Source organism: Sander vitreus, chromosome 14 (assembly GCF_031162955.1).
Source record: "Sander vitreus isolate 19-12246 chromosome 14, sanVit1, whole genome shotgun sequence".
In the NCBI taxonomy this organism is placed as follows: domain Eukaryota; kingdom Metazoa; phylum Chordata; class Actinopteri; order Perciformes; family Percidae; genus Sander; species Sander vitreus.
In genome coordinates, this window is record NC_135868.1 from 18,711,364 (window position 1) to 18,739,286 (window position 27,923).

At 41.3% G+C, this 27,923-nt stretch overlaps 1 protein-coding gene across 1 annotated transcript; it reads right to left on the minus strand.

Moving 5' to 3' along the window:
* Nucleotides 1–2,454: 2,454 nt before the first annotated feature.
* dnah3 (dynein axonemal heavy chain 3) lies at nt 2,455–27,896 on the minus strand. Its single transcript, XM_078267571.1, has 62 exons — nt 27,879–27,896; nt 27,368–27,473; nt 27,064–27,267; nt 26,849–26,894; nt 26,590–26,749; nt 26,296–26,488; nt 25,721–25,916; nt 25,126–25,251; nt 24,086–24,281; nt 23,806–23,985; nt 23,545–23,675; nt 23,347–23,452; nt 23,062–23,240; nt 22,739–22,923; nt 22,462–22,585; nt 20,935–21,088; nt 20,665–20,809; nt 20,325–20,536; nt 20,092–20,183; nt 19,808–19,922; nt 19,479–19,595; nt 18,721–18,900; nt 18,481–18,617; nt 18,052–18,253; nt 17,779–17,871; nt 17,502–17,612; nt 17,273–17,387; nt 16,987–17,185; nt 16,739–16,847; nt 16,496–16,609; nt 15,400–15,576; nt 15,152–15,243; nt 14,814–15,033; nt 14,559–14,693; nt 14,343–14,454; nt 13,934–14,175; nt 13,692–13,792; nt 13,467–13,572; nt 13,215–13,344; nt 12,897–13,130; nt 12,702–12,805; nt 12,315–12,609; nt 12,018–12,197; nt 11,806–11,929; nt 11,552–11,708; nt 11,322–11,465; nt 10,233–10,899; nt 9,990–10,155; nt 9,647–9,863; nt 9,373–9,555; nt 9,014–9,212; nt 8,354–8,867; nt 6,617–8,244; nt 6,221–6,446; nt 5,891–6,135; nt 5,476–5,592; nt 4,981–5,138; nt 4,490–4,657; nt 4,219–4,361; nt 3,857–4,061; nt 3,447–3,584; nt 2,455–3,330 (listed from the first exon to the last, which is right to left on the minus strand). The coding sequence occupies exons 1-62, from the start codon at nt 27,894–27,896 to the stop codon at nt 2,977–2,979; spliced, it is 12,126 nt and encodes a 4,041-aa protein (XP_078123697.1). The 3' UTR covers nt 2,455–2,976.
* Nucleotides 27,897–27,923: the final 27 nt, after the last annotated feature.

Here is a 27,923-nt window from a genome sequence, read left to right on the forward strand (position 1 = left end):
TCTCGCGCTGTCTCGTTCCAGTCTTCATCAGCAGCCACTGTGTTTATGAGTGCAGCGGCAGCAGCAGCAGCAGCAGCAGCAGCGGGCCAACATCTGTCACCGCTGTCAGATGCCTGATTGTTCTTTTCTGGTTCTCCAGCAACGGAATGTGTGTTTTATTCGTGCTACTTTCTATTAAGGGTTTATATGCTTTATAGATAATCCGCCAATTTTGGGTGACAAGTTGTGGAATATCTCCTTAATTGGTTTGATAGTTTTTTTCTAGAAAAAGGGCTGCAGAATAGCTTGACCAGAATCTATTCACTAACAACTTTTGAACATTTACAACTGCCGATTTGGTAATTAAAACCCCCTATTAATGACTTATTAACGTGCACAGCTGCAAACCTGACAATCCTTTTAATAATCACTTAGTAATATATGTATAACCGAAAACCGTATATTAAAACCTTTATTAATGACTTATTAACATCTATAACTACAGACTTGGTGATTAAAACCCTCTATTAATGATTTATTAGCCTAACGTTCTTTGTAGACTAGATATTCAAACCCTTTATTATTTACTTGGCAATAGTAGAAAGCATGATTATGATGATTATGTCATCCATCTATGCCTTGAAAAAGTAAGCTATTGTAAGGGTATATTTGCAGTTTAGACTTGCACTCAAATTAATATTCTTTTCTGGTATGCACTTTTGAGACAGTCCCTTGCATACCTAAACACAGTAGAATGCACCATCAACTGCCTCTCTAAATTTCAATTGAAATCAAGGTCAGGGATTTTGCTCAAGGATTCAGGGGGACATTTTTGTGATGCATTGCTCAGGGATAAATGCCAAGATGCATTCCTCAAGGGTAAATGTCAAATAAAACCAATGAGTTTACTTCTTTTTTTTGACCTAAATGCAATTACTAGAATTTAATAAATTCTCAGTAAGAAAGTATAGAGAGCAGTGCATCCAGGTCCTATGGGTAGACTGGTTTTCATATTTTCTGAACCACAGTGTTTCTGTGACTCTGCAAGACGACAAACATCACGCTCCAAATAGCTGAAATGATTTTGTTTGTTGACACGCAGTTATACCAATACTTACACCAAATCAAGGTCAGTGGAACGTTCACTGATGCGAAACCAATGTGTTGTGTGATTTATGTGATGAAGTTTCCTCCATTTTCAATCTAATTCCCCTGTAACAAAACAGTCTACAGAGTTAATCATTTAAATCTGAAAAAACAGGATGTTCTTCCATTTCATTATCAGCTCAACATTAACATATGGTGACTCCAATAAAAGCTGTGCACCAGGGTGTCCTTGCTCAAAAACTGAAGTAGAATTTTTGTAATGCAATACTAAGTAAACAGAGGTCTCACACTCTCATAAAGTTGGAGGACATGTCTGTGTTTTGCTCTTCTTGGCAGTTCAGTTGGCTCATTTTTTTTTAAAGGGAAATGATCCATTTAGCTTTCAAGGGGGCTCTTTCTGAAGGACATTTACACATTAGCTTAAGGAGGAGCTGAAGGGACTAGATAGAGGATGACTAAACTGGAGCTGGGGTCAGAGGTTTAGCGGTTCCCTAAGTTACAGGACGGATACTAGAGATAACAGGACTAAACTGGAGCTGGAGTCAGAGGTTCCCTAAGTTACAGGACGGATGCTAGAGATATGCTGAGTGCATCAGAGTGCATTAATACAGCATCAGCCGCACAGCACCACTCACAAGCCATCTGATCTAAAGTTATAGGGTTGAGTATGTGAAACTATACACTGGGGTTTTAATGCAAAAACATTCCTTACACAAAAGTTTGCAAAGTTGAATTAAGTCCATCATGAAAAGGCTCAGTTGGGGATTTGTGACATCCTGTGGTATAATGTACAGCCTGTATGCAGAGAACAGAATTGATCCTGTACGGGGTTTCATAATTAAGTCATGAATCTGCTCGTCAGTGCAGAAAATAGTTGCCACACTCTCGGCCAGACCTCAATCAGTGATGGTGAGGCACACTTATCAACCATTTTTTCTTCTTGCTTTGCATACAACTTATCAGCCCTTAATCTGGATAAAACCCTCTTTAGTTTGATAGTTGAGCCATGTGTTAACATCACTGTTGCATTACCAAAGCACTACGGTGAAGATATTTTGGCAACCCCTATGTCCCAACAGTGTTTTAGTGGTACTGTTTCTCAAACCTAAGACCGCACTTCCTATAAACCATACTTGCACTTGATCGCACACTGTTTTGCTGCATGAATATACATGATATGATAGATAGATGATATCTCAGTGTAGATGTAGTGAGCGGACATTCTCATTGAGGGTACCTGTTCAAAGCGCTGTGGAATAGTGGTTTGCCTTTGCTGCCATCTAGTGTTTGCTATCAGAACACACTGCTGAGTTGAGAGAGCACTATAAATATTGACATCATCCAGTTGTTTCAACATTATGCCGACTTTATTATCAAGTAATACATCTTAGCAGTAACCCACCACCCACTCTGAAACAAAAGAATCATATATAATATAGAAATGTAAAGTGCATCATAGTGCAAATACATATGAGAACTAGTTCTTTTCATTATGAGCTTACACCAGTTACTAGCCCCTTGACTAGAATCAGTATGAAGTTGTTTTGAAATACATTCTCCACATCCACACAATGTATCTTCTGTTTACCGTGTAGCTCACAGCTAGTATATGTTATGAACTTGGGGTTTTAGTTTCAAACTTTTAAATTTCCCAAATCATCAGAGAAAACAAAAAAAATCATGCTAGATATCCTAAAATATTACCTAAAGATTTAACTGTCATCCACTATGATAAAAAAAAAGATTTGATTGTGGTCATGGTTGCCAATATGTGCTTACAACCGACCTTTAGAACCTTTACATGTTTCAGTTTACACCTGTTACTTTGGCATTCAAACACAGACATTTTCTTTGGCATATATCGTTAGTTTAAAATATCGATGCTAGTTTTTAGTCATCCAGCTGGCAGAGGCATGCCACCCCACGGTTAATCCAGTGTTTCTGTGGCTTGTCAGAGGGCAACTCAATGGACAGGACGTAGTTGGTGGAGTGGCCTGTGGTGGACAAGGTGCCTCTACGGGCACTGGTTTTGTAAACAGGACAAACGTAGATGTTTTCATGTTTAAACTTTGCCATTTCCCCTGGTTTCAGCTTGATGATGGGCAAAGAATCAAAGAGGATCTTGGGGAGGGACTCTCCAATGACCATGTTCTCTCTGTCCCAGCGCGCCCCCTCCATGTAAAGACCCTTAACATAGGCCCCGTCCTCTGGTTTCTCATCAACATGGGTCTCATTTTTGGTGACCTGGAACACAACTCAGAGCATGAATATCCACCCTAAATATATCCCTGTTATTATGAAACTCGTATGATTGAATATGACCTGAAACACTGAGAAAGGTTGGCAAAATGATTACATGCCTCAAATTCAAAGCCAATGAAGTCTATGGGGATGGTGTACTTCCTGGCAAAATTCTGAGCCACTCCAGTGAGAAATGACTGGGTGAAGTAGAAGCCAGAGACCCAGAAGACTGTAGGTGGGCCGGTATCTATCCAATCCTGTCAAACAGATATCCAAGCATATACATAGGCATTAGTATATTTTTTAGAAATGTAATATAGTCTCTATACAACCAGTGTTGCTTTACTACAATCCAAATGTTATAGATCAGTTTTTATAATGATATTCATTCTGCATATTCAAACTATTTCCCTGACTGTACATATGCTATTGGACTTGAACTACTATGTGCTTCATTTATCTTTCAAGTCATATTACAATGTTACCTTCATTCAAGGACTGTATAACCTATAACAATTATAATTCTTACTTGTAGGAACTTCAGCCTGGCTAAGAGATCAGTCACGTAGCTACCCATTGGTTTGAGAGAGGGATATGACTTGGCTGCCCACATAGCGGGCAGCTTGCCCACCAGCATACTGTTGAAAACATTCTCAAGTTCAGCAGACATAACAATCTGGCCCTTCAAAGCTTTGCGGAGGTTTACCAAGCTGACGCGCACCACATGAGTGAGTCTGTTGAGAGGGGAAAATAATGTTGTCAAGAATTAGTTGTAAAGGATGCCATCAGTGTGTCCTACACAAACTGATCAATGATCATGAGTTATTGGTAAATAAGGTTTGTCTTTTCTAATATGAATATTTATTGCATAGCAGCCCAAGTCGTTAATACCTGTTAAAGCGGATGATTTCCTGCCTCAAAACCGTATTCATGGACTCCTCATACATGACTGGGTATTTATCTATCACCATTTGTATGTCAAAGTCTGCTGGCAGCTTAGACAGGATGTCTTCTGCAAGCTCATCTACTACCTCCTGCAACACAGGTGACAACACATAGCTTGAATATAAGACAAAACGTTTGCAAGTAATGTTTCCTCAGGGAAATAAGTTTAAGACGAGAGGGTGAAATTAAAGTGATTCAGACAACAGGCAGTGCAAACCTGAGGAGACTTGGCCCCGCCGCCTGTCTGCCTGGGCAGAGTCAGCAGTATTCCATCCAAGAGCTGATTGGTCTCCTGATTATCCTTTGTGATGTCAGCGTTGCTATGAAGTCCGAACACACAAGGATCGGCACAAATTGGAAGACTGCGAATGTAGTTAACATACGTCTGGAATAAAGAAAATAATTTATCAGATAGGATGATTAAAGCAGTGCTTGAGTTATAACAGTGATCTTCAACACAGTGCCTCCCAGGCCAAACACGATCAAGGTTTCATTCCAGACACTCTATGATTAAACCCATTCATCCTCCTCTGGGTAACCTGTGAAATCTGCTGCTTTTGTGTTTATTTGAAAGGCAAGCCTGTATGTACTTTGGCCATAATGGTATCAGAAGACAGCTGCTTTATGTCACGTCGTGACTGATAACAATGGATATGGCCGTCTTGCGCTGTAGCAATAATTAGGAACTGACCAGCGTTCTGAAAGTACCTGATAGGGGCCATGAGCTGGGACATAATACAGATCTTCCTCACACAGGTGGTAGCCCTCCTGCTCTATCAGGTCCCAACTGTAGAAGATGGACAGAAGCGACAACAGCAGACGCCTGTCTTTGTCGTCTGTCACCCTGCCACCGTAGTTGCACTCACCTGAGAAAAGAGAGAGAAGAGATTATTATTAAAGTAAAAACAAAAGTTGGAAGTGCAAGCACAATGTTTTGATGTTAATTGCGAGGTTTTGTCAAATTTGTTTAGTGATTATATTAGTGACATGTTACTATATACGCATTTTATATATGCAAAGAGAGAGGAGGAGAGATTTGTGATAAAGGCCATTCATTTAAAAAAAAATTTAAAAAACCTGCCCAGAGGTTAAGGTTATCTATCAGGTTACATCAGCCTGTGATTCAAGGGTGACCTACTTACTCAAAATATCACCTCGGAGTTAAGTAATGCCCTGCTGTGTTAACAACTATGGCATTTTCACCTGTAAGGTATGTGAGGGCCTCCAGTGGAACCTCATCATACTCATCCAGGAACATCTGGATCTGCCTCATACTGATCCTCAGGTCAGACTCATTGAACTCATAAGGAATATTCCAACCTGAGAGAAAATGGACAAACAACAGCAACAGGATTGTTTTACAATCAGAATAATGGTACAATAAAAATATTAAATAATCACAAAAACTAATCTAAATGGAAACTTTACTTTACAATGAGCAGTTTTTGGTGTTTTTTGCCCCCAACGTCTCCTCCCAGGCAGCGCGGCAATGGTTATGTTTAGGGTTAGCTGCCTGGAAGGCGCCGTTGGAGGCAAAAAACACCATCGAGCACAATGAGCCAGGGTAAAAAAATAGAATACACGGGTTAAACAGTAAACTACAGCTAATATTCCTCACCCAGAGGTCCAAAGTTCCTCCTCTCCTGTACTAGGGCGTGGAAGAAGGTGAGGCCAAATAGGAACTTCTGCCAAGTGACCTGTTTCTTGGAGCTGTCAAAGAAGTCAGGGTCAGAGATGGGGTGACTCAGGTAAGAGCGCAACAGGTTGGCTCTTATTCCTTTAGGAGGCTCATTGGTCATCTTCAGCCCATTCTGCAGGATACTGACTGGGAACTTGTCAGATGGATAACTTGTTAACCACAATCTAGGGGAGAAGAAAAGATACTTGCCTTTATCAGTTTCTTCAGACAAGAACACGTTTCAGTTAAACTCACTGTGTAGTCTGTTACCTAAAGCTAGGGTGTGTGTTCTCTGGGGTGATGGTTTCCTCACAGATCCTGTCCAGAGCAGGCATCCAGCTGGTGGCCAGGTGACAGTTCTGCAGTACCACCCAGGTGCCATCTTTGATGGCTTTGTTAATCATCTGTGCTGCGATGGGTCCTTGTCCCTGTCCAAGAGAAATGGTTTGGGTCTTGCTGCCCCCCATTTTGAGGTCATCAGCAAACTTCAGCAGACCTGAAGAAACAATGCAATACTCTATTAAGGACTTTTGGCACCCAGACAGAAAACCATGAGCCACTTTTTAACCAAGTTTCCTTCTGTATTTAATTCTATATTACAGTTTGAATATATGGTTTGATTGTGTGTAAAATTGTAGAAAAGGTCACAAATCTTTGATTAATCACCTGCCGTTGGATCAGACCCTGGTGACAACACAAAAATGAGAGGAGAGCAGCAGTTGGAGTCTTTGTAACTCCCTGCCAGGTCAAAGGTGGGCGGTTCAATGTAAGCCTGTCCCATGTTATTCACGATGAAATCCTGCACTGCTGGAACCATTTTATCTGGCCTGAAGCACCTGATTACTACCATTCGGTCCATCCCTTCCAAGGTAATCCACTGGTCAGGTAACTGGTCCTCATGGGGCTTCCCTGAATCATAGAGCTTCTTCCATTTTGAGACGCTGTCTTGGACATGTTCAAAGAAACCATCCAGGTTTGGAAGTTTGGACGCCCTGACGACTTCAGACCAAGATTTCTCAGACAGCCAATCTGGAGCAGGGTTTGGGTAAGGGTTATCTAAAGCAATGCCACCTGTTAGAAGGAAGCGCCAGACTTGGTCGTCAACCTGGCCCTTACCCTGCATGATTCCTACAGTGAGCAGCAGGGAGAAAAGCAACTTATCCTTCTCAAAAAGCGAGCGACACACATTATTGTAGATGCTGAGGGTAAAGTGCTCAACAATGTTGTCGATCCTTTCAGTCACATCATCGCTCTTTAAGCTCTGGGCAATGGAATACAGGTAGAGGTTGATGAACCAGGTCAGGGAGTACTGGTACATAGGCTCGATGTTTGCTAATTCTGAGATACAGAAAAATAAAATGGAGGAGTGCTCAGCCACAGGACGGTAGCCCATGCGAGTGTCATCAATCTCTTTCTCTGTGACACTGGCAATTTTTTGCTTCTCTGAGATCTCCTCAGAGAGGATTTTGGAGGATGACAAGATCTTAATGGCGGTCTCATCCTCCAGGATGTTCCCTTCAGAGGAGGAGAGCACTTTCAAGATCTTATCCTCAATTTCCTTCAGCTGCTTGTTGTTGGCAGCACTCTCCAGAATGAGCTGGTTCTTCTTCTCTTCCAGCTCAGGTTTCTCTTTGGCTGCTACAATCCCTAAAAGCTGGTCCTGTAGGCCCTGTGGCGTGATCATGAAGTTCAGCAGACAGACTTTGACAGCCACCTCTGGGAGGTAGTGAGGGTTCCTCAGCCCAGTTGTCATGTAGAACAAGAAGTCTTTAGAATATTCCACAATATTCTCCCCTATTTTCATGTACTCAACACCCTGCTGTTTAAAGGTCTGCTTCAGCAACACAGGTTCAAGTACCGGATCAAGCTCCTCTCCAATGTTCTCCAAAAGAACTGGGGTTCCGAACTGGATGCAGTTCTCCAAAATTCTCACATAGTTTCCATCAGATAGTTTGATGACAGCAAGTTTATTACCCTTCTCCATGTTCTTCACCCACTTGTTGGCTTGGCCTTGAGGGTCAATCATTAGGGGCCATCGACGGGAGTTAAACACAATGATACCGTTGTCTGTGGAGAAGGAGTCCACTGGCAGTCCAGCAATCTGCCATGCCCTGATAGACACCTGGTTACCCAGAGTGTTGCTGAGGGTTAAGACCTCAGAGCAGGGGATATTCTTCTTCTGGCACAGGATATGCCACTGCTCCTGGCACTCCATACGGTAGTCTACTGTGAATGCCCCAAGGTAAGATACAGTTCCCGAAGAGAGGAGTATGTCACCTGTCAGGTTGGTGTATCTGCAGAAGGGAGACATAGTACCAATCTGATTAATATCAAAGTTCAGGTACACCACACATCATGACTAATAGTTAAGATTAATATACATATTATAGTTTGTTTTAATACCTAACCCCGAGTAGCCTTGCGGCCTCGGTCCACCTGTCCTTCTCCCCACCCAGTCCTCCAATCAGCTTCTCTGCCCTGATCAACTTCTGAGAACACAATTCAATGTTGTCCTCCAGGTCTTTCTTCTTGGTAATCATGGCCGCCAAGTCATCATTCAGGCTCTGCAGTCTGTCTTCAACTTTTTTTAGCTCAGCTCTTTTTACAGTCAGCATTTCCATCTGTACAGCCAGCTCATCCTCAGCCAGCTTCAGTCTCTCCTTCTTGGGGGCTACCACTTTGGCTACACGCTCATACACTTCCATTGCTCGCACCCATTTACAGAGACCCTCACAAGCCGAGGAGACATTTTTGATGATAGAGGGCTGGAACTCTGGGTTGTCGACAAACTTGTCTCTGATTTTCTTGATGTACGGGGCAGGAATGTTGTCTCTGTCGTAGGCTTTGAGGCTTTCCAAAAACTTCAAGTCTCCAAGGAGTTTTTTTGAGGGGCCCCAGAAGTCCTCAATCATCTTACCTGCAACAAATTCATGGGAAACAGCAATGCGGTTATCATATTTTATATTGAGCTGAATATTTTCTTTCAAAAGTGCAATATAAACTTTTGTCAATGAGAATGAGTGATGCCATATAAAAATCATTCTTTCAAAGCTGTGATCTTACCTGAGCCACTCGGATCAGGCTTTCTCTCAGGTTTGATGCCCTTCATGATACAGATGGACTCCATGACTAGCTTGACCAGACCTGGTGGGTTCTGCATAGACTTAACTACCGTAATGTCTGCAGGTTTTAAGGTGTCCAAGGCTGACAGGGCAGCCTCCAATGCAGGCATTGCTTCTGCCAAGTCTCCCTCACACTCTTCCTGAAAGACAAACAATCTTTGTCTAAATACGTAAATGGATGCAAACCAAAATACTGCACTTCTTGAAAACAATTGGTAGATATATTTTAGAACGAAATTTGAAAACAACATAAACTATGGGCATTTTTGCAATGGCAATGCTGTTGAAATATCTGTATACCTTAATGGCCTGGGCTGCAGCTGCTGCATCATTCGCCACCTTCTCATCAGCGGACACAAGTTCCTTCTTAGCATCCACCTCCACTGTTTCCCCCTCTATCTTAACCATCATCTTATCTGTTTCAGCTGAGGTCTGGATGAGCTCTGGCTGCAAGGCAGTCAGCTCCTCCTGCATCACAGACACCTGTGGACATAGTATGATGTGTCAATATCATTCATTTGGTCAGAAAACAAAAGTGAAATTCAAAGTAATATTGTTTGCCAGGGTGCAACACCTGAGATGCAGCGAACTCCAGTTTCTGAAGACCAATGATATAGCGGTTCCTCGCAGTATCCACTTCATTCCTCTTGGCATTGAGCAGAGTCTTGAAGGTGAGGATGAGTTCAAGGTAGGAGGTGGGTGTGACATAGTTGTGTCTCCTCAGTCTGGAGAAATACCTTTCAGACATATTTTTGACACTTGTCTGAAAGGTCTTACACATCTCCACCACCCTGAGATCACAGAAAAACAACCTAAATGTGGGCATACTACACAGTGATAGATGCAAATTAAGTATATGCCACAGTTAAGCAGCTAGAATTAGTACTACTTTTTTTGCACCCTTCTTATGTCCTTACTCCAGTCTGATGTTACTTTCCATTTCCACATCCTCGAGGAATTTGTGGGCCACCATCTCCAGAGCATCATTTGGCCAAGCATGGAACCAGTCAATGGTGCAGCAGTTGATAAGGGAGGGGAACATCCTAAGACGGTTCCTAAATGCATCACCGATAGGACTCATGGCTGTTGAATGCAATAAATCCCAGTTACCTACTAACACTTCAATCAAAAAACGAAAAAGGACAGGTAAAAGTGCCTACCTAGCACAATGTGAAGGTTAGCCTTCACACGGTCAATGAAGAAGTTGTACATTGAGAGCGGAGTGGCATCAATCTTTTTACCCTCAAGCCGGGCTATTCCCTGCACTTTCTCTATGATGTCAGCACGTTCGTCTGCAGCAAAGATGTTCGGCACATCACCAGTGTTAAGCAGCATGTTGATGTCTTCTAACATAGCCTCATCCTTAATTTGGCTGTCGTTGAACAGGAAAACCAGGTTTTTTCCCTCAATGCCTGCTTTAAGCATAATCCGCTTCAGGTCATCACGCCAGTCTGACATGCTGTAGTTCTTGGTCAACTCAATCTGGAACAGGACGTAATCGTTGATATAGGTGCCCAGCTTAGTGGTGCTCTGACGCCCTGAACCGCCAATGCCGACGAGCAGAAGGTGGCCATTGTCTTGTTTCAGCACACGGCAGATGCGGGAAATGTGCTCAATAGCAAATTTGAACATTACAAGGGGCATTGGTGCCTTGCTGCAGTTGTTGTACTCATTCAGGTAGAACTCCATCACTTCTTGTAAGGCACACAAGTCTGTGATTTCATCATAGGCCTTAATGTCAGAATCAGGCTTGGCATAGTCTCCGAAGAACAAGCTACGGATGCTCTCATCCACTACATTGCCATCTGCGCTTAGATGGCTCAGGAGCTAGACAACAATAGGAGAGATTTAGGATTAAACACAGTGTACAGTTTTGAATCTAGATCATAACACACTACACTACACAAAGCAGAAGCTTCTTTCACAGTTTGTTTGTTTATTGAATCTGAAATAAAGCTTGTGAATGCAGTGCTGTATAGGTGACTTGGACATTTTTAGATTTGTACTTTCCCACTAGCACTTGGATGCATAAGTAGTTACTGAATGACAAAATGTATCTAACAGCAGAAACCCTTTAAACTGATTTTGATTTACTTGCAAATAGCTTTTTATCCACATAAAGTAAATAAATGTATTTACTTTTTTTAATCATAATTTGTGATATAAAATGACAGGACTAATAAACTATTGTTTTGACTTCACTAAAATAATAATTGTTGAGTGTGTGTGCGGACACTAATCAAACATACCTTTTCCACATTCTGCTTAAAGAAGTTTGAGGTTCTCTCTTTGACGATGCCAAAGAATGTCTCCCTGTCTTCACTGTCAATGAGTCGGTCATAGAAAACCCGGTAGACCTCATGGATCCACAGGCGGATCAGTTTGTTTCCGTCCTGACATAAACAGCCAACATACATGGAAGAGATACATTAATTCAGAACAATTAACTTAAACATTTCACTATCGTCTCCACTCTTACCTGCATGTGTGTATGTGGAGCCAGGAGCACACCCCGTATCACTCGAGCAAAGTCCCGCAGGTTGAAGATGTAGTGGGACTTAGACGGGGTGGGGAGGAAGATGTCCATGGTATCATTATAGACTGCCATGGTGGCCTGGACCATGATCTTGCCTAGCCTTGGGTATAACACAAAAAACGGTATGTCTTTCTGACAAAGATAATTTATTTAATTATACCACTGTTTGACATTCTAATACATATTTCACAAGTTACCTGTAGAAAGAGGCATCAAAGCCCTTATTGAAGTGCCAGTCAGTGATGGAGCTGAATATCTTGGTCAGTGTTTCAACATCAAAGGAATCAATTGAGATGACATTCAAGTGGCGGGTGAAGCGGCCTAGCATGTCAGAATGTTTGTCAGTTTCATCTGCGGCTTTCTTTTGATGAAATTACTAATATCAAAGAAATAATTATTTCAAAAATACCTGTAATGTCATTTTTCCCACCACCAGGAGGCCCCATTGCAGACATAAACAGCACGTCCTCTATGTTTATTCTGGAGGTGTCGGCCTTGTCATACCAGTGACGATGGTCGATCCACTGCCTTAACAGCTCGATTGGGGGTTGGGCACCGTAGATTTCTTTAGCTGGCATGTTCAGATCATCTATGTAGAAGAGATAACAATCAATTTGTATGTGAAAAGTGAACAACTATCAAACATTCAATGATCCAATTTTAGTCCAACAGTGTGGGATTACGCTGTATTTGTGTCTATCTTTACCAACATAGATGATACACTTCTTTCCCACAGGAGGTCCAAACACGCCCTTCCTTCTTCGGTCCAGCTTGGCCATGATGATGTCTTGAGTCTGATTTGCTGAGGTTCGGGCTGAGAAGTTGATACAGTTTGGTGTGTACTGCTCTTTAGGCAGCTTTACCAAGAAGCTTTTGTTGATGACAGATTTGCCTGTGCCAGTGGGCCCAACAAACAACATAGGTATCTCATGTGCCAGGTAGGTACGCAGGAAAAAAAGCTGACGTGCCGTCTCCATGGTTGGGATAATGAGGTCTGACACCTGGTAAGGAAAAGCATAGTTTCAGCGAACATGGAGATTTAGAGTGGCATCTTTAGCAGCAGTAGTAACCTCTGTGGCATAAACATACTCACATTGGCTGCAACTGGAATGACATTTTCTTCATTTGTAATTGAATCAGTCCATATATTCCACTGTCCTTGTCCATCCTTATGAAAGTAGTAGTCGTAGACAGTGCCTGTAAAACAAGTAAACATGAGGCATTTCTAATGTGAAACAGGCAGATTTTTAATTACTATAGTAACTGCATATGTAAATAAATGTGTGACCTCTCTCAGGGAAGATGTTGTTCTTTTTTAGTTTGATACTCTTAGGCCGAGGGTGCTCATCATCCATGCCCATGATCAGATTGCGGTAGAAGACATCAAACTTTTTACGGCTGTTCCCAGCGATGGTCCCACCCACAGTCCATACAACAGCAAATACAAACAAACCCTGCAGCCACATGGTTATCTGCTGGCTGGACATCTGAGTACCATCAGCCCCGGAGGCAGAAATTTCATCTGGGTATAGACAAGACCGTTAACACACACAGACCCACACACACTATGTGTATCAATTATCAATTAAATGTAATTCTTACTAACCCATAAGGCATGTGTACAACTTCATTAGACTGGAGGCCAAGTGAATGGGAGATGTTTGAACCACAAAGCGACACTCTCTGTCTATAAAGTCCAGACAGGGCTGAACTAGCCAATCAAACAGGTCCACTATCTGTGAGACAAAAGATCAAAGAAGCAGGTATAAGACACATCATATGACACCTCTAAGGACAACAAAACAACAAAAACTGAGCATCAATGAGCCAATTAGGACAAGCGTGTTTATAATGTCACCAGTTCTCTATGTTCAGTGCTCAGGCTTTCAGGCAGTGTGTTCATGTAGGAATCTCTGAGAGGGGACCAGCCCAGCTGCTGAGGTTCCATGTAGATCATACCACACCTTCAAGCAGATGGTTACATTCAAAAACCACAATACAGTAACTTCCGAAACGTGTGCTTTCTATATACATATATTATATATATAGTAAAGTTGATAGCGTTTCTGTCTGTGTTGCTTACCTACTGACGGTAGCCGGAGAGGCTTGCTCCAGGTCAGCAGCCTCAAAGATGAGACTCATCTTGCTACTCATCTGGATGATCTCGCCACTCATCAGACAAAGCTAGCGGAGAATAAAGTGAACAAGACAGAGCAAAGTCTGACCAACCAGTTGACTAACTAATTGCTAGCATTTAACATCCAGGATTTTAGCAGAAGTACGTAAAAAAAACTACAGTGAAGAAAGCATCAAAGTGGCCAGTACCTTCTTGTTGTCATCCAGCACAGTATTCATGTTCTCGATCCAGACAGCATCAATGGGCCCATCAAAGATGATCCACTGTCGATTTTCTGAAGTGTTGATGGCCTGATCCCTGTAGGAGGTGGCCAGCACACCATCAGACCACTCATGGCTGACTGGATCAAAGCAGCCATACAACTGGCCCATGGTGATGGCCTTGGGGTTGATGATGCAGTAATCCACTGCAAACTCCTCCACCAAATTGTCTGAAAAAGTGGAATGAGAGAGAATAAACTCTTATGAATAACAATTGCAAATAATTCAAAACTGAAGAAAAAAAAATCATATCTTTGTTAATGGCTTGCTAGGAACCAACGAATGGTTAAAAAAACATGGTGGCAACTAGAAGATAAATATTAATTGCAATACCTACCCTTATAAAGGTCCCCAAGGGCAGCAGAAAGAACTTTATATGCAGAAGTCTTTCCTCCAAGAGGGTCTCCTACTATCATGAATCCATGGCGTACCAACATCATCTCATACACCTAAACACAATCACAAATCAAATTTATGTGGTTGAATGTATAACAACTAGCAAAACAACTTTTATGAGTGTAAAGTATTACAGTATTATGCTCCTGCTTGGTACCTGGATAATTTTGCCAATGAACCATGGGACAGACTGGAGGTTGAGCTTAGCAATGTTGTCATTAAGAGCCTTGAGGAGGAGATCATAGTCTGGTTTTGGAAGGACCACACCAGGGAATAAATCTGAGATGATACCCTGTGGGCAGCAGAGGGAGAATTAAATGAACTAATTAGTACACCAATTGATGCATACTTTACATAGGAAAAAAAAACAACAACTAGCGATTACAATTGGATTTGGCACAAAGTCTGTCACCTGAAACAGTGGCACATCCTGTGCTAGAAATTTGGCCATGTTGACGTCCATCAGCGCCCTAAGCAACAGCACACTCTCGTTCTCCTCGGGGTACTTCAGCTTCAGGTTCCCTGCTGCAGTCAGCACAGACTTCACAGCTCGCATACCATAGTCATAGTGGTGTTGGGAAGACAGCTGCTCGGAGCACAAGCGGTAGGTGGCCACGATCTTCCCGGCCAGACTGGAATTTGAGATGTATGAGGCTTGATGAATCAACCAACCAACCGGGAGCTAAGAGTAGCTCAGAAAAAAAGTATTCTTAATAAAAATATGTTGTCCAGGACACCATTCACACATACCTGCGAGACTCAATGAAGCCCATAGAGTATAAGGAGATTTCTCCAATGAGACCATAGTCTGGCACCATCATAGCAACTGTACGAAACAGAGCCTACAAGACAAGATTGACAGGTATACATCCAGTGCCAGCATCTTATTCTCTCGAGTAAACTTTACTACATTACACTTTTCAAAGCTCTTCTTCATTATCATATTCTGCTCTGTTGAGTAATGTTTAAGACTATGCTACAGTGTTACAGTGATGTACCTTTAGGTTGTCAGGGAGCTCAGCCCTGCCAGCATAACCAGGGTTCATGGTGATGAACACAGAGCAGGTTGGGTTGAGTGACAGCTCTGTGCCCTCAAACAGGAAGGTCTTCAGATCCTTGGCAATGGCCTGTTGTATGCAGAGGATCTGCTGAGCCACCACAGAGAGCACCTCCACCTGTGGCACACCAAAAAAACACATTAGGAGTAACTACGTGAACCAATTTGTTTAAAAAAAAAAAAAAAAATATGCATTTATGTAATTTGTATTGTGATTGAGAAATAACATGATATAATATTCATGGATTATACTGGATTATAATTCACTCGCAAAATTACATTTTGCAGGCTAAATATTCTCCTCAAGTGGGAGCAGTAAAGTGATTTTCTCGGCATTCATCATTTGCATAACAATTTAAGTGCAGATATGTTTGTTATCTAATTGCTTGGATACAAAACAGCTAATCCCATGTGTTCTTCTGCCATTGTTAAAAATAAAAATGTTTGTGTACAGGTAAATCAGTGCCGATTTAGGTGCATACTTCATACATGGTACATTTGTGCAGTAGAAGATGAGAGAAAGCACAAGACACAATATGAAATGATGGATATTCTGATATATAAAAAGGTGATTGTACCTGACCCTATAATCAAAATGAAGCCAGAGCAATACAGACAAGACTGGAGTTATATTCTGCCATGTCTCTGTCTTTTAAAAAAAAAAAAATTAGCAGTAATGTTTTGTATGTGTTGCAATCTATCAATTTCTCTCTTTCTTAAGACAGTTCTGTATTAAAATAATCCAATCGACTTGGCCTTAAAAGCAAAAGCAGTGTCTTTATATCCTGCTGAGTTGCAGGTTTCTCTATTGTTCCAAATCTATTAAGATTCTGAACATAATTCTTCATCCGAGATGCCAAACTGACCATTTGAGCTTCATCATTAACATGTTAACAATAACAAACAAAAAAATTGTAAACCTAATATTAATAGAATATCTGTTCACTTGTCCTAAACTACTATTCAATTAAAGCAGATAGGGTATTTGGGTCGCTTGATTTAACAGATTTGACCACTATAACAATAGCTGTGCTCACCTCAATACGATTGAACTCATCAAAGCAGGCCCAAGCTCCAGACTGAGCCAGCCCTTTAAAGAACTTACTCATGGCCTTGTAGTCCAGACCATCGGAGCAGTTGAACACCACACACTAAGTTAAGATAAGATAAGATAAAAATGTATTTATCCCAAGGGATATGCAACAAATAACAGCTCATGTGTCAGTTTTAAGAGAAGCAAACACAAATAAAATGCAGATCAGTGTTTCACTGAGGTGTACCTGTTTAGCCAAAGCTTTTGCCAGATCTTTTGTGGTCTCAGTCTTGCCAGTTCCTGCAGGACCCTCAGGAGCTCCCCCCAAGTTCAACTTCAAAGCCCCCATTAGAGTTCTGATATAGCACAAATTTGACCGAATGATACAATGAAAGAACTTCACATCGTTTGACATTTGAATGAACTTTAGAAGTGATGTAGTTTGCAACTCTTCTCCATAGCCAAGGATAAAGGATCAAATAAACTGTAACTTACCTGTAGCAGCGGTCAGTAAGCGGTGTAATGACAAGACGGGGGGAATTGCCCAGATATTCATAGCCATATTTCAAGCAGGTGGTGATCATGCGCAGCATCACTTCTCCATCCTCCCAGAAGTAACGCAGCTGAGAAATCCACGCAAAGTCATTCAGTGAGGAGATGCCGTCCTTTGCCAGTTTTGCCACAACATCTCGAGCTAGTAGAGGAAGAAAGCATGAGATTGTCTGCAAGCTTTAATCAAGAGAGCATATTTTGTATTCCTTTAAAAGCACAGTTATATTACCATGAACATCTATAACAGTAAGAGCACCAAGGGTCATCCTTGCCCCTCCTGGCAGCTTCCCACGCACCAGCTCCACAATGTCAGCAATCTGAGCGTTGCATTTCTCCACATATGCCTTTAGATGGAATAGAAAATCAGTCCAATGGTTAGGCTAGGTGTAATCATTATGTAAGTTTTAAACTTAAAGAAGTTGTCTTTCTATGTGGAAGTTAGCAGAGGATTTTCTGACAGGCAGTGTGTTGGTCTGGATGGCTTCAGATACTTCAGTAGTCCAAAAGATAGAAGAGGCACAAATGACAACTTGGCCAGGCCACTGCAACACCCACTTCTTCCTGGGCAACTAGGGCAAAAAAAGATAAAACATTACACAGTAGAGATAGAAACCATACACTGCTGATGGTTTCATAAAATGAAACTCAGTGCCCAGTAAAGTCCACAGTATAGCCATAACTTGCCCACATCTACTATCAGTCAAGTTCATCACAGATTCAAAAACAAAGTTTTACCTCTGTATACTGCATCACTCCTTGATGGATAACATGTCGAACACTCCTCAGCATTAGCTTCTCCACCTGCAGCAGCCACTTCTCTACCATACCCTAAAACAGCACACACATACAGTATGTTCACTTTGTTATGTCCAACAAAGTAAACTTTGTTAAGAAATATAAGAACATAAAAGATATGATACATATAGTATATCCATTTAATGTAAAAAAGAATATATGATACAACTACTGGCACAATGTATATAAAAACCCTGTATGTATGTTCTATACCTTGGCTTGTGCTGGATAAATCTTTTCTGTGAAGGCCACAGTCTCCTTCTCAGAGCTGATCATGCCAACGATCTCCAAGTCCTCAGTGAACTCCAGTTTGGCAATGCCCTCAAAACACTTCTTCAGGTGAGGCTGCACACACAGTGGGTCTTTAGTCTGTGACAGGATCTCCAGCAGCTCGTCGTTGGAAAGGAAGAAGAACCTGGGAATATGATGAGGATGAAGAGGAGAGACGAAACAAAAACAATCACTTGACAAGACCCTTAAAAAGTATGTCAAGTGCTCACTGTGTCATGTGTATGTTCTGTAATGTAGGCAAAATTAAAGTGTTTTTAATGTCCCCGACGAGTAATTTGGTGTACAGACATAAGTCAAAATAGTCAAAAGCTATTATAATGTTCTATTAGGGCTAGTACTAGTGGTCAAAACCTTGGGAAATAGAGCCTCTTCTGTTCCAGGTAGGTATTGAGGCCTTTTTGGATGTCCTCTAGAAACACATTGGACTCCTGTAGCCGTTCCAGCATGTTGGGCTGACCTGTAGCCACCAGCACATGCGTATCCTTAACCTGGACCAGTGAAATCACACAGAATCCAAAGCAAAGCAAAGTGCATGAGACATGAGAAGTTTTGCATACTAAAACAGGAAGATGTGTTTCAGGAGTATCTTACCGACTCAGCGATGATGTTCTTCCAGTAGCTATCCACAATGGCAAACTTGCGTCCCTCCTCAGGCATCTGGGCAATGATGTCCTCAGAGCTGAAGATGGGTTCGAGGTAGAGCCAAGTAGCTTGACACTTCAACATGGAGTCGAGGATGTCCTGCATACTCAGCAGCTTGTCCTCCCATTGCTAGGTAGGAACATTATGGTGAGAATTACACAATTATAGCAACAACAAGCTATTGTTGTGTCCCACAGTTGTAACATTTCTAAAGTATAGTTTACAAAATGCTTTAACGATCCAACAGCCAACATCACACTCTAGAAATGAATGATTAAAAACCCACAAAAAGACAAAATAAGATGACAGGCAGAAATGATACTCAAAAATGGTAGTGTAAAACAAAACATATACAGTAACAGTCAATCCATAAAATATATTTGGATTCAGGAGATTGCTGTGTGGAACAGGTTGTTCCAAGCCTTGTATGGTAATTGTATGGCAAAGCCATTTCCACTAGTGTAGAGAGTGGGACAGCTGAGGTTGTTTTATGCATAAGAGGCAATGAAAGTGTGCTTGCATGTCCATCTGCTCACACCGCCTCCTATCGCACACACAACAGTTACTTGTGTGGCTCTAGTTGGCAGAGGGGCACACACAGACTTCCAAAACCACACAAACTAATTTTATGTATGTTGGCTCTTTGGCTTATATACATTTTCAAAGTCTAAAGGGAACCAAGAGTGACTTGTGGTGCCATGTCTTACCTTACATGCAGTCTCTATTGGCTTAATGAAAGGTGAACCTCGTATGGTCTGCGTCTTAATAATGTGGTCATCAAGAAGCATTTGGATTTCATCCACTGCTGACATAATACTGGTACCCTGTGGTGAAATATTAAATGTATTGAATACAAGTTGATGTCAATTCCCTGCATGGAAATTAATTAGCAGTTAAAGACAACATAACCAAACAATTTGTTGTAATATTTCAACATTCAATATGTAATTCTTTGGAAGAAGTTACAATGGCAATCCAATAGTGGTGTGTCTATTGTAATAAGTATGTGATTATGTACAGTATGCGTTTGTCTTACTGTATCTCTGTATGGAGTGAAAGTGAACCGGAGCTCAACCCATTCATTTCTCATCTTATCCATGGATTTTTCCAGAGAGTACTCCTTACTAGCCAATGCGCCAATCTCTTCCAACCTAGGGCAGAGGGAAAAAAAAAAAAAAAATAAATCCATCACCTTCTGATCATGGTAAATATTTCCATTACTCTGTGTTATGTTTTCTTACAAGCCATGATTTACCTCTAAACACAGTACATTTATTCTGCTCTTTCCATGTATTCCAACATGTCAGTAAAGTGTCTTACTTTTTAGAGAACTTGGAAAGCCCCAGTTCCAACATGTTCAGCAGTGAGCTGCTCACATCCGGTTTGACAGCAAAGCCCACAATGCTGCTAATCTGTAGATGGACAAAAAGTGTCGTAGATTATTTAGCTTCATGGATCACAGGAGATGCAGAACACTTAGTCCACACAGAGTGATTCTGATACTAGATTTCTATCAGATGGTCTAATGAAACTAAAACATGAATAAAGCTGACCGTGTCCCAGTGGCGGTCTTTGATGCCAGGGTTACAGATGGTCGACAGGATGGGTAAGTGCTGCTTGAACTCGTCCAACTTGTTTTTAAAGCTTTTGGCCACCCGACAAGGCCCGGGAAGATTAGAGAAAGACTTTGTCAGTTTATGCATGGTCCTCCACATGACGTCTAGTTCGTCAGAGATTTTCTCAGCATCCAGGTGTAGGAAAGGACCTAGGAGTTAAATGATAAAGGAAGTATGCTAACGTAAAAAGAGCTGAGCATCCTGCTTGTAGCTGCTTTAGGCCATTAGTTAAAACCAAACAAAAATGGGTGTAGTTTTCCTAGTGTGAGTCACGTACCATTCATCCACTCTTCTGACATGCTCTGAAAGTTTAGCGCTGTGGTCCAGAGCTGTTCATATGGCTGTTTGTCAGCTATCAGAGTTTGGAGCTCTGGGAACTGTGTTTGTTCCCTGTCCAGCAAAGCCTGCTCTTTGTTGATATCCTGTAGAAATTACAGTGGTATTAACATTTTGCAGCTCGCATGATCTATGTTTTGCTTGGGTATGAAAGCTTTGAAATCAAAAGGATAACCACATGCGTTTTTGTGCTATCTGAAACATCATTTACCTCTAGTTCAATGATAGCAGCCTCCAGGTTGGCAGTGATTTGAGTGAGATTTCCCACATTGTTTTTCATCTCCTCCATGTTCATCACTTCCTTCTTCTTAAAGGCCTTTATCTCCTTTTCCACATCCTGCAGCCTCTGGTCAAAGTCTAATATCCTGAGATAGTCAAATGGCGATATATTATTTGTCATTGCAGTTGTTGGCGTTGGAGACACTATAGTTAGTTTGGTGTTTTAGAGAACACTGAATAATAATAATACTTTTATAGGCGTCTTTCGTGACACTCAATGACACCTTACATGTAATAATAAATAAAATAGTATAAGTCTAATTGAAGCAAAATTGAAAAACTATAAGTACTAGTAGTATATATAGCAGTTTAAAGAGGTAGGTTTTAAGGCGGGATTTGAATGTGGGGAAAAAGTCAGTGTCACGGATGGCTTGTGGGAGTGCGCTCCAGAGACTGGGGGGCTGCATGGCTGAAAGCTCTTGACCCCATGGAAGACAGCCGTGCAGGTGGTGTGGTAAGGAGCATGGAGGAGGAAGAACGGAGAGTAAGGGTAGGGGTGTAGTTGTGGAGGAGGTCAAGGAGGTGCCATGTTGTGGAGAGCTTTGGAAGTGAGGAGGGGAATCTTGTTGTCAATGCGGTGTTTGATAGGGAACCGGTGCAGTTGTCGAAGGACAGTGGTGTTCGATGGATGGGGTTCCAGTGATGATCCGGGCAGCTGTGTCAAGTCTATGGAGGAGTTTGAGTGGGAGACCAGAGAGGAGAGAGTTGCAGTAATCTAAACGGGAGGTGACGAGTGCATTAACAAGAATGGCTGTGCTGTTAGGTGTGAGAGACAGACGGAGACGGTTGATGTTTGCGTATGTGGAAATATGCAGACCGAGTATTATTATTGATGTGAGATTCAAATGATAGAGTGCTGTCCAGGACGACAACCAGACTCTTAAAATGGGGACACACTAGTCATGTTTCCATCTAATTGTCAAGCAAATTTAAAACAAACTTTTAAAATGTCGCAAAAAAGAAAAAAAAAGAAAACGCAAATTAGAAGTGTTTCCATCAACTGGTTTAGAGTGAATAAACTAGACTACGTTTTTTTTTTCCCTGAATTTTGCTGTTTCCATCAACATTTTCTAATGCGATACTTCAAAATGCGCATAAAAATACGTTGATGGAAACATGACTATTGACACAGTTCAGGAAAGATGCTGGGATTCTTAAAGCGTTTTTTTCTATACATTTCAGTGACTTTCTGCATACTGTAAGAGGGATGTGAGGGAAAAAAAGATAGTAAAAAACATAGACATTGTATGTGTGACATCACCCATAGCTTTTGGAAGGGATGAATTAAAATCTAAATTTGAGTTTACTGAACTTCTTGGAGCCAAACAATTCTCGTGTGGCACACGGGGTGGTGCACGGGTGAAGCTGATGAGGGACAAACAAGTTGAAAACACCACATTCAGCTGTGGTGGTTGCCACTTGTGTGAGACCAGAGTGTGAGAAGTGTTTACTCAGTAACCTTGTTTGGATATGGTGCTCAGCCTGTTTTCTAATTGTGATCAGACGAATCTTGCTGTCATCAAGCTCAGTCAGGATCTGACTGGGCCACTGGAAAACCAGGGAGTTTAACCTCAAGTCATCAGCTAGAGTAAGAAAGAAAAGACAGAACATAAAAAGATTAATTTAACACATTCCAACATATTGATAGGCCTTAGGTCTATGGTCTATTTGTATACGTTAAATGTCTTTTTTTTTTTTTTACTGTAATTGCAAATACCACTATGTGTTTCACATACAAGGTAAAGCGGCATAGTCCAGGAGGAAGCTGAGGCGGTACGTTGCCTCATCAATCTCATCTATCAGCTTGTGAATGGTCACGTCATTGGTCTTTTTAATGTACTGGTTGAGAGAAACCAACTCCTCTGTGGTTTCTGGGGTGCCTCTGACGGTCTCTGTAATCTTCTCATACTTTTGACAGATCCTGGGAAAGAACATTAGCTTGTAGTTGACATTCTCTCTCTTCAAAATGGAACTATACTCAATATAACTGATTTGCTGTTTAAACAAAGAAAACAAATCAGATGTTGAATCAAGTTAGAGACAGAGAGTTTCCTCTCACCCCTTGTTAACCTCTCGGTTTTCCTCCACTTCAAACATGATGATCTTGTCTCTCAGTCTCTCAGCACGGTCACACAGGTCCTCATTCACATTACCAGCATAAAGACAAAACATGGACAGGGGCACCGTAACACGCAGTGAGGCAATCTCCTTCCACAAATCATTAACCCTCTCAATTTTCTGAAGATTGAAAGAGAACGAGAGGACATGGACACTTAGTAGACAGCGAAGGCCAGTTAAATTCTTTCAGATTCAGTGTCAAATTTAGATGGAAAAATGTAATAACCTTTCTAAATCCCTCTAACGAGTGTCTCTCTTTGAGAAAAGCGGCGATCTCCTGCTTTGCTGTGTGGTCCAGTAGATTGTGGTATTTTTTATATACATTCAAATACCTGAAGAATGAGATGAAGTATTAGCAGCTCCTTTACACATGCCGGTACATCAGAATAATTGACAGGCATAAATTCACTTCATGTGCCGTTACTTTGTAGGTCCCACAGTGTTCTTATGGAAAACGTCTTGGGCTTTGTTGATTAGGTCTGTAACCAGCGACTCATCAGGATGGACGGTGCGTAGGTACAAGTTCTTGATTTCGGGAAAGAGGTTACATTCCACCTGGCAAAAGTACATCAGTCACAGATTATATATATGTTAGTTAAAACAGAAACAGGACTATGTATTGTGTTATTTAAAACAGATGGTAATAACATAGGTAAAGGCTTGTGGAGCTAAGGGAATACTGTACCCTTGGGAGCTTCTCAGCACTCTTGATGATTTCCATGAAAGCTCTGTGGATGAGCTCCCAACATTCCTGAAAGCTCGGACTAAAGTCAATGCGAGGCTCATCCACTCGTAGCTTAACCAGCAGCACCTGAGACTGGACATACTTCATCTCATTGAACACCTCGCCAAAGTCATTGCCGCCCTGAATAACAGAGAACGCAGGTGATCCTTTTACACAATTCCAAAGACTTGGACATTTTAATGTGTTCCGAAATTGGAACCACTAAAAATGTTGTCCATACCTCATGTAACGTGAAGAAATATAACAGGTCCTGTAATGATTCTATGACCAAGCTTCGGAGCTGCAATGACATGAGAGCAGCCACGCAGCTGAAGAACTCCTGGACACTAACTGGAGCCAACTGCTCACCCTTGGGTAAGAGAGGCAACCCCAGGTCCTCGAAAGTGTCAAAGAGTGAAGCACAGTGAGGCAACCACCTGAAAGAAAATGGTCTCGATAAGTTTAGTTCTAGCTATTAGTCTGTGTTTAATATCAAAGGATGAGAAGAATTGAAAGAACATAGACAAAAAATATACCCAATAATAGTGTTGCAAAATATATAATATCCAGAAATGTTAATTTAGGTTTAAAAGAGGTTTCAAAAATGTGGTTTATTTTTAATTGAAAACTCCAATTCACAAATCCAATTGAAACGTGTGCCTGGACTGGTTACATAACACTGGTGGTCATACATCTTCTCTCTGCTGTTAATATAACTCGCTTCCGAAGGCATGTGTAATAATAACATATCTGAAGGACTTCCTGCACAGTTTTCTGTTTTACTCTATAATATGATGTCTACTGAATAAAAGCTCTACTGACTGCACTAGTTACTGCATGTATTATATCCTGAGACATGGCAGAATAATGGTATCCAAGGAGGTGCAAATTACGAACATGGAAATAAACAAACAGAAGCTAGTTTCTACAAATTACAGTGGCTCATATTTCAGTCATCCAGCCAGCCATCCTACAGGGGAGTTACATGGTCTAACAGGCTATCCAACAGGCACGAAACAAAAGGATGCAATGGAATCCTAAAGTGAGACAGTGTGTAAAGCATTCCCCCTGAAAGGCAGCCTGACATGGGTCTGACAAAGTGGACAAGGTAGTAACATGAGACTGCACCTACAACAGGATTAGCTCTCTTGGTTGTGTACATACTGCAGACATACAAGCCAATGAGAGGACAAACTACAATGATTAAGTCTGGACATCACATTATGGTCTCACTGACAGACTGGCTGTTTTGAGAGTGTCTGGCAAATTGGCAGTTCTCACTTTTGGATCAGTTCCTCTCTTGTGGTTTGGCACTGTCTCTGGACAAACTCTTCAAACTCAGATGGCAGGAGGGGGAGGCTGGTGGAGAAAAGGTCCTCCAGTCGAACAAATCTCAAGGATGAGAAGCTGAAACAAGATTTGATTTGACTTTTTAATCTATTCTATTTGTTTGCACATTAAAAATGTACACAAAGTACACACTCACATATACACAAACACACTTTTACCTACATACTGTAAACCCAGATTCACATAAATCCAAAGTAAACAAGACCTTGTGAAGGAGAGGTACAGTAAAAAGCTAAACGCGTACACAAAGACCTCTCTTAAAAACTCTAGGCAAGATAAACAGAAACACACACACACACACACACACACACACAAATTATTTCTCCTTCCAGAGTAAACTGAGAGGATGACCAACGTGCAAATATTAATTCCACAAAACAGCACTTCAGTATCTGAATAAAAATGTTGCTACATTACTGTAACATAAAGGAAGATGATGTTCAGACTGTCTAGTAGGATATGAATTAATAAGCAAAATATAATCTAACCCTAACTGAATGTACAGCACGATACACTTCTGTATTACCTGTTGAGCCAGACATCCTGCAGTAGGAGCATAATGTGACTGATCGTAAACAGATGTTGGCTTTGCCACGTTTGGACCTCCTCGTAGCTAGCTGCCCAGGGCACAGGCGCACGGATCACCCTCCTGGGAAAGGGCTTGGGGATGCTGGATATGGACAGTCTCTGCCGCTCAGATGGGTCCATCAGAATGTAGTCCACTGACAAGGAACAACATGGAAGACAAAATAGATTGAAAGGATTGACTAAGTGTCATTATCAAGGCAAGGGAGGCATTTCATCACAGAGGAAATTATTAATTAACGAAGGCACCAACTAGAGTGACTAGTAGTTGTGTGTAATTTTTCTAACCCATAGGGTTATTATATATGAAATAATCATATGTAATATTTAAGTTTAATGATGCAACACAATTTTCTAACATATAGATAGATAGCAGTAGACATAAAGAAAAGTTGAAGTGGAGTTCTATGTTTGTTTTGGTCGGACTGTCTATAAAATCAAGGTTAAAGTGATACTGAATGTCTAAATAAAGCAATACTGCCATTAAAGATTCACTGAGATTTTATTGTTTCATACCTATGTTCTCCTTGAGGCTTAAGTAATAATCTCTTTTGACCTCTTCTTCCATGTTTGCCCTCATAATCTGGAGGTGTTTACTACTATCCTCAGTCTCGGGAGGCAGCAGGTGCATGATGTTCATCATCTGCTGGTGTGGCTGGGGTGCCAGCACAGAGCTGGGGATACCATTGGTGATATAGTACATATACCTCTGTGTGAGAAAAGTTAACATCAACAATGTGTCAGAAAAAAAGAGACTCAAAAATCTAATCAGCAACTTACACGTTCATTACTGAATTCCTTGATACTTGCTTTCAGGTCTCTCTCATTAGGTTCTGTCTGCATCTTGTCCTCTTGGCTGTACATTATGTCCAGCTGCTCTTTAGGACTCATAGGTCGGCTGCTGGGAGTGCAAAGATTTCTCGATCTAGGCTTTGGCCGAGGCGAGAGTGAAGCAGGAGAAGATGTATCTCTGTAAAAGCATGAACGAATTAGATCAAGTGCCTCAAGTTAAAGAACATCATAAAAGATAAGCTATTGCTGCAATGTGTTGCTTTAAGGGCATAATTACTTTCTTCTTGGTGTTATTGCTCCTCTCCTTCCAGGTGAGGTAGATGCTAAAAGCTTCATTAAGATAAAAAATCCATTCTGACAAGTTTCCAGAGCAGTGCTCACATTTTAAATTATAATCAGATAAAAAAGAACGTCAGAACATTGCAATCACAGACAGTTTCAGAGAGGTGTCCTTTCGACAAGGTTTGACATGAGAGGAATATGAAAGGATACAAGGCCCTGCTGGTTTTGCCAAGGATTGACGGAAAGTGTGTCGCCTGTGCTGGAGTTTGACAATCTTAAGGTCCTGGGCCCTGGGACTATAGTTATTTCCAATAGACTCACTGGGAGTACGGTGGTAACGTTGCTCTTTAAAGGGAACTGCTAGTGTCCAAGAATTGGTCTGGAGGATGGGAGGGTGATGACTGTGCCTCAAGACTGTCTGAGGTAAAATAACGTAAATGTTAAGATTGTGTATGGTAGCACCAAGGTTAATGTCTTTAACTTGGTAAATATCAAAACTGGCTTCTCTAAGCACTTACTTGATACAGTTCTGACGGTTCTGCATCACAAGCAATGGGGAAAGGTGGAGGAACAGAATATCCTCTGCTCTGAGTCATATTGTAGATAGAGTCATCCTCCATCTGTAGTTCAGACAAAAATAGTGAAGATTGCAACACAAAGGACCACTGACACTTGTCATTTGACTTGTATTTGTTTAATACAAGCCTTGTTTATTCAAAGGCTATTAAATATAGGCCTCCTTTACTTTTCCTAATATGATAAACACACATGCTTTTGTTCCTTTAAATTTGCTATTACTGCATATAATTTGCATACAAAATATATACAAATGAATACAGTTCATTTCAGAATCAGCACATCAACATCGTTCAGTGAAACTGCAATTTAAATGTTTAGCTATACAGAGGCATAGCTATAAAGCGTCATATTTACGACGGTATCAAATAGCATATAAAACAAAATGAGAGTGATTTCACCATGAATATAGCCAAACATGCAGCCAACGTTAGCTAGGTTAACGTTACCTGCTTCAGTCGTTCCATCTTGTTCAACTTTTCTGACAGTGAAAG

Excerpts from the sequence above, each read along its gene's own strand:
- dnah3 (XM_078267571.1), bottom strand. Across the intron at positions 23,676-23,805 it reads GTGCTGAGAAGCTCCCAAGG|GTGGAATGTAACCTCTTTCC; the intron begins GTACAGTATTCC and ends TACTTTTGCCAG. Across the intron at positions 20,537-20,664 it reads GTCAGAAGAGTGGATGAATG|GTCCTTTCCTACACCTGGAT; the intron begins GTACGTGACTCA and ends TTTAACTCCTAG.